Source organism: Neoarius graeffei, chromosome 1 (assembly GCF_027579695.1).
Source record: "Neoarius graeffei isolate fNeoGra1 chromosome 1, fNeoGra1.pri, whole genome shotgun sequence".
Lineage (NCBI taxonomy): Eukaryota > Metazoa > Chordata > Actinopteri > Siluriformes > Ariidae > Neoarius > Neoarius graeffei.
The window spans coordinates 62,932,149-62,938,542 of record NC_083569.1 but is presented as its reverse complement, the minus strand read 5'-3'; the positions used below and the strand labels follow the sequence as shown (position 1 = coordinate 62,938,542).

At 41.5% G+C, this 6,394-nt stretch overlaps 1 protein-coding gene across 6 annotated transcripts in view; it reads right to left on the bottom strand.

Moving 5' to 3' along the window:
* Nucleotides 1-620: 620 nt before the first annotated feature.
* phka1a (phosphorylase kinase, alpha 1a (muscle)) overlaps nt 621-6,394 on the bottom strand; it is a 53,487-nt gene continuing 47,713 nt past the window's right edge. For all 6 annotated transcript variants that reach the window (XM_060929905.1, XM_060930619.1, XM_060932827.1 and 3 more), the window contains 2 exons: nt 3,044-3,244; nt 621-1,517 (listed from right to left, as the gene is read on the bottom strand). In XM_060929905.1, coding sequence (XP_060785888.1) covers nt 1,344-1,517; nt 3,044-3,244 — 375 coding nt within the window. In that variant the 3' untranslated portion in view covers nt 621-1,343. The remainder of the gene's footprint in view (nt 1,518-3,043; nt 3,245-6,394) is intronic.

Here is a 6,394-nt window from a genome sequence, read left to right as displayed (position 1 = left end):
TGACTGTGGATTAGTGGAGTCCAAACTCTTTAGAGATGGTTTTGTAACCTTTTCCAGCCTGATGAGCATCAACAACGCTTTTTCTGAGGGCCTCAGAAATCTCCTTTGTTCGTGCCATGATACACTTCCACAAACATGTGTTGTGAAGATCAGACTTTGATAGATCCCTGTTCTTTAAATAAAACAGGGTGCCCACTCACACCTGATTGTCATCCCATTGATTGAAAACACCTGACTCTAATTTCACCTTCAAATTAACTGCTAATCCTAGAGGTTCACATACTTTTGCCACTCACAGATATGTAATATTGGATCATTTCCCTCAATAAATAAATGGCCAAGTATAATATTTTTGTCTCATTTGTTTAACTGGGTTCTCTTTATCTACTTTCAGGACTTGTGTGAAAATCTGTTGTTTTAGGTCATTTATGCAGAAATATAGAAAATTCTAAAAGGTTCACAAACTTTCAAGCACCACTGTATCTCTATGCATTTTTTATTACAGCTCTCTTACTGTCTTACATAATGTCATGGATAAACAAACTAACTCCACACAAATATTACAGCAAAACTTATAAGCAGTAATCTTATAAGCTAATAATAGGCTAATGAACAAATAGTACAACATGAAGATTTATTAATTAACTTTAAAAAACAGACTACAAAATATCCTCTTGTAAAACATCTGTTCATTTTCTCTCTAATTTTCCATAATGTATGAAAAATAAATTATTTTCAAAAAAAGGTCAGTACAATTTCAAACATCACAAGATATTTATTTCACCACATATGAAAAGAACGTTTCGGGTCACAAATTATTTACCAACTTATATATTATGTTCAAGGTGTGCAAAGTATTTGCTTCAAAAAGAAATATTATTTTGCTGATGAGGCTGAAGTAATTATTAAAATAATGTTTTTACTAGTAAAAGTCAAAATGCGCTCTGAATTATACAGAATTAGATGACGTAAAACACGCTGGGCAAAAAAACTCCATACATAAAATATTCCTTCGTCACTGATCATCTGCTGGTTGATGCCAGGTGATTTGAGACTGTTGTGTTAAAAAGGAAGAAAATGAAAGGCCCTCTAAAAGAAAAAGCTGCTGCACTGATAACAGTACTTTCATGCAACCGAACTCATTCAAATATGATCAGGAAACAAACAGTACCTGATATATGTAATGAATGTGTCCACACAGTTAAACTTTGCCTATGAAAACTGAAAACTACCACCATCTCCATCAGTGTATGAATATGTAACTATTGTACAAATGACCTAAACTGATATGAGTTTCTTTGATACGTTTTAAACCGTGCTTCCTCTACTCTTAAGACAGCACATCACTGCAAAGCACATGAGCCACTGGGCAGGAAGTCCTGTACGTAGGTAGCCACTGCCTTTGTGAGGTACGTCATTGTGCCAAAGCAGCCACTGGGTGCGCTATCATACAAGAGCCGACAGATGCCTGTGGATGGGTCTCTTTGCAAAATGCTCTCTTCAGCATTAAGAGCTTTCTGTAAGAAGAGGGAGAAATAGTTTCATATTTTAATTAAAAGGAATTTGCAGTGTTACCGAAAACACTGTTATATTACACTGGTCTACAGCCAAAATGCTTCCGAAATAAACATAGTCAAACTTTACTAATTCTGCGTAGCTGAGAACAAAAATGAAACTTAAAATTGCTCATTGGCTCTAGCTTCAAGATTGGCTCTATGAATAAATCTATGAATGGGTTTGGATAGTACTTACTTTTTTGGCAAAACAATGAATGATGCAATCTGAAGCCGGTATTGCATCATACATGATGTCATGTTAGTCCTAGAAGTCACTGATTATGCAATCATAAGTCAACTTGCATCACTCGGCTGAACAAATTGCCCTACCCTACATCAGCTCAAAAAAAAAAAAATCCTCGAGATTAAGTCTTTGCTTGACAAGCGATGCTCCATTTCATGAATACAAGAGACAAGCTGCCAAAAAGCACTGAGTACACACTGAATAAGGACTAAACCTATTCAGTCCTTATACATAATTGTTTTTTGCCATTTGGTTCATAATACATTTTATTTATACAAACCTTTTGCTGATTTTCTAGTGTTACATAAAGAGAACAGGTGAAATATCATGTAAACCAACCATGACCACATGAAGAGACCTAAGTTTACAATTTATACTTAAAACTTTACTATCTACACAATGTACATAAGTATAAAACGTAAAATCTTAAATATCTTGTAAGCCGTAGCCAATCAGCTGTTTTAACTGTCATATTTGAATTCAACACACCAAACTTCATAACAAACAGCCAATTTCATCTCTGAAGCAGACAACTTCTGAAAAATTATTGACCAGTGTTATGGGTATGCTTATGCATCATGAAAGATGAATGCAATCTACAAACCAGGGCTGTCAATCAATTAAAATATTTAATCGCATTATTGTCCATAGTTAACTCATGATTAATCGCAAATTAACAGAACATTTTTTATCTGTTCTAAATGCACCTTAAAGAGATTTGGTAAGTGGGAGTGGGCAATGCTTGCTTTATGCAAATTTGTGGCACCAGGTTAGGAACGATAAGGCTGGACACAGCAAAAAATTATTTTTGTGGGTATTTTAGTCCCCTGCTGCATTTAAAAAATAAAGCGGCGCTACCTTTATAATTTTGAGGGTTTAGTACAATCCAGTGTGAACAAAACAAAGTATTTTCCTCTAGTTCTGTGCTTAACTTCCGGCCTCAAACTATGCAATAAAATAAACTAAACAAACGAAGTGATGTGGACTCTGGACAACAGTAGTGGCTATGTTTAAAGAAAGAAAATAAAAATACAAAACTCAAATAAATATATTTGTTTAGCCATACAGCTCAAAGACGTTTTCCAGTAAAATGCAGTAACTCACTGGTAAATATACAGTGCACTCATTAGCAAAAACTGCATTTATAAACACTTTTACATAACTCACAAATTTCTCACTCGAATGTGCAGCCTGCATGCTTACACACACACACGCACACACACACACACATGCACACAGATACCTGGTCCTGGTAGAACAGGTCATTCGCGATGTGAACGATGATCTCCACGTGGATGATGCTGCCGAAGCTTTGGACATCAACGTCAGCCAGCATGGTGAGCACCAGGATTGCCTCCACTAGCAGCTGCCTGTACTCAGGCTGAGGAACTCTGTTCAGTACCGTCTCCACCTGCACAGCAAACTTAATCTCACCCGGCGTCATCTGGAGAGGAAGGGGAAGAGAGAAAATCACAAAAGATGTTCTTGTTAGCAATAAAGCTTCATTTTAGTTTTGATGTGTATGTGAGTGCGTTTGCTTGACCCTAACCTTATCACCAGTACGCATGTAAGGACACATCATGTGCAGATAAATCAGGATACAAATTTATGACGATTTGAAGCAATATTAAAAAAAAGAAAGAAAAAATAAAAATCACCATTAGGCTGTGTAATTAGTTTTTTTCCCCTCCAAGCGTTATTGCATTGTTTAGACAGCCGGGGGGGAAATAAAGTAAAACAGACTGAATACACTGACTTTAACCAAGATGGAAGTAATGCAGCTCCAATGCTGAAACAAAAAAACAGATTAATGGCAAAGAGCTGTTGTCCGAGTGACTGTATAAATACATTAAGAGGAAATCCGAGCTTTCTTTTTACAGACTACTGAAAATTAAAGCAAAGAGAAGCAAACAGAGGTAGAGTTGAATGTTCTTAAACGTTTATTAAGAAAAAGCCTATTTGTTATTAATTTTTTTCATTTTTAATAAAAGGAATATTTTAGTTAATTGTCCATTACATTTTATAATTAATTAATTGTTGGTTTTCGGGTAGATGGAGCCCGCCAACCTTGGCAGGCAGTCCATCTAGGAGAAGGAAAACACCGATTTCAAACCTCCGCTGCCTTGTGGCCATATCCAGTTATGGAAAAGGCTTCAGGAGTAAACCTCAAGGAAAAATTCAGAGTCGGAGCCCCTAAGGCAGTTCGTAGTTGTTGTCAACCTCGTTCTAGCAGCTCCTGCAACAGCGCTGGCACCAAACTGTAGCAGCCCTGCTGTTCCTTTGGATCCATCAGCAACGAGGAGGGGGGGGGGGGGGGGGGGGGACATGCTGTATGGACAACGGTCTGTCCGCCATATCACACTGCCCAGGCTAACATCCATCCAACACACCTGGAGAGGCCACTCCAGCTATGCCTTTGGCATTGACATAACACAGGGAGCAACGGTCACCGGTTATAAAGCCATTGCTCAATTGGTGTGGAGCTCGGCGCCAGGGGTTGTCTCGACGGTGGGAGAGACCCTCAGATCTCACTGGACAGCTACCACCTGCCTCAAGCTGGGCAGCCCCCAGCTAGTAAGGTGTTGTCTCGCCATAGTCTGCTTTCTTCATTGGGTGCATGGTGATTAGGAATTATCTGAACAGCAGACTGCAATTATCGCACCAAGCAAGAAAAGAAGAATTAGACAAAAAAAGACCAGCTCTAAAACTGGGAAGTTGGAATGTCCGGACAATGTTGACTGGCCTCTCCGAAAATCTGCAAGACATAAGTGATATCAGAAAGACTGTGGTCATAAATGACAAGCTTAAGAGACTAAATGTTGACATAGCTGCCCTTCAAGAAACACGGCGACCTGAATCAGGCACACTGAAGGAAAAGAAAAAAAAAAACCTACATTTTCTTCTGGCAGGGGAAGAGCTCAGATGAACCAAGAGAAAATAGAGTAGGCTTTGCAGTGAGAAATGGCCTACTGTGTATGGTAGAACCTGGTAGCAACGGCTCAGCGTGACTCTTTACTCTCTGCCTCAACACCACTGATAGCCCCGTCACCCTTGTCAGCGTGTATGCCCCGACACTGTCTTCCACCTCAGATGCAAAAGATGAGTTCTATGAGAATCTCGCATCCATCATCAGGAGCATCCCTAGCCACAAGCAACTTGTTCTCCTGGGCGATTTTAATGCCAGAGTAGGTGCAGACCATGATTCGTGGCCTTCCTGCCTCAGCCAGTTTGAAGTGGGCAGGATGAACGAAAATGGACAACTGTTAGAGAAGTGCACCTACCACGACCTATGGCCAACTCCTATTTCAAAACAAAACCCGCGATCTAAGCACTGGCACCAACTGGGTCTGGTCCTAGTCAGATGTACCTCCATCAAGAACATCCACCACACACGCTCTTACCACGGTGCAGACTGTGACACAGACCACTCCTTGGTGTGCTGCAAAATCAGGCTGCTGCCAAAGAAGTTCCACCGCTCAAAGAAACAGGGGAACCCATGCATTGATGTCAGCAGGATGTCCCAGGCAGACCTTACAAAACAGTTTGCAACGGCCTTTGAGAAAATGCTTGGCAAGCTGCAGCCTGGAAACTCTGCCACAGTGAAGTGGGAAACCCTATGAGACACAATGCACCACACAGCCTTGGCCACCTTTGGGAAGAGGACCTCGAAGACTCACGACTGGTTTGAAGCCAAGTCGACTGAGATGACAACTGTCATTGAGGCCAAACGCACTGCACTTGCAGAGTACAAGCAGTCACCAACCAAGAAGAACCTGCAGATTTTACAGGCTGCCAGGAGCAAGGTCCAGCAGACTGCTAGATGCTGTGCCAACGAATACTGGACAGAGCTCAGCGAGTCCATCCAGACAGCCGCTGCAACAGGCAATATCAGAGGAATGTACGATGGCCTCAAGAAGGTCCTCGGACCAGGCCAGAGCAAGACGGCCCCCCCAGTGGAGGACCTGAGGGAAGTAATCATGGATAAAAGCCAGCAGATGGAGAGATGGGTGGATCACTATTCCGATCTCCACTCCAGAGAGAACGACGTGACCACTTTAGCCCTTGATGCTGTCAAGTGCCTGCTAGTCACGGGAGAGTAAGACACAGAGCCAACCATAGAAGATCTCAGCAAGGCCATTGACAACTTGGCCATAGGCAAAGCCCCAGGTAGTGACGGGATCCCCCCAGATCTGATTAAGCATTGCAAGACTGCCCTCCTTCTTCCTTTACACAATGTCTTATGTCAGTGCTGGCAAGAAGGAGCTGTACCGCAAGACATGAGGGATGCTAAGATCATTATCCTCTACAAGAACAAGGGCAAAAGAAGTGACTGCAACAACTACAGAGGCATCTCCTTGCTCAGCATTGTAGCCAAGGTATTCGCTCAGGTCATCTTGCTTCATTTGCAGAAGCTGGCCGAACGTGTCTACCCAGAATCACAGTGCGGATTTCGCGCAGATAGGTCAATGGTGGACATGGTCTTCTCCCTCTGTCAAGTCCAGGAGAAATGTAGAGAACAGCGGATGCTCCTGTATGTTGCCTTTATCAACCTCACTAAAGCCTTTGACCTGTTCAGCAGAGATGGCCTTTTCAA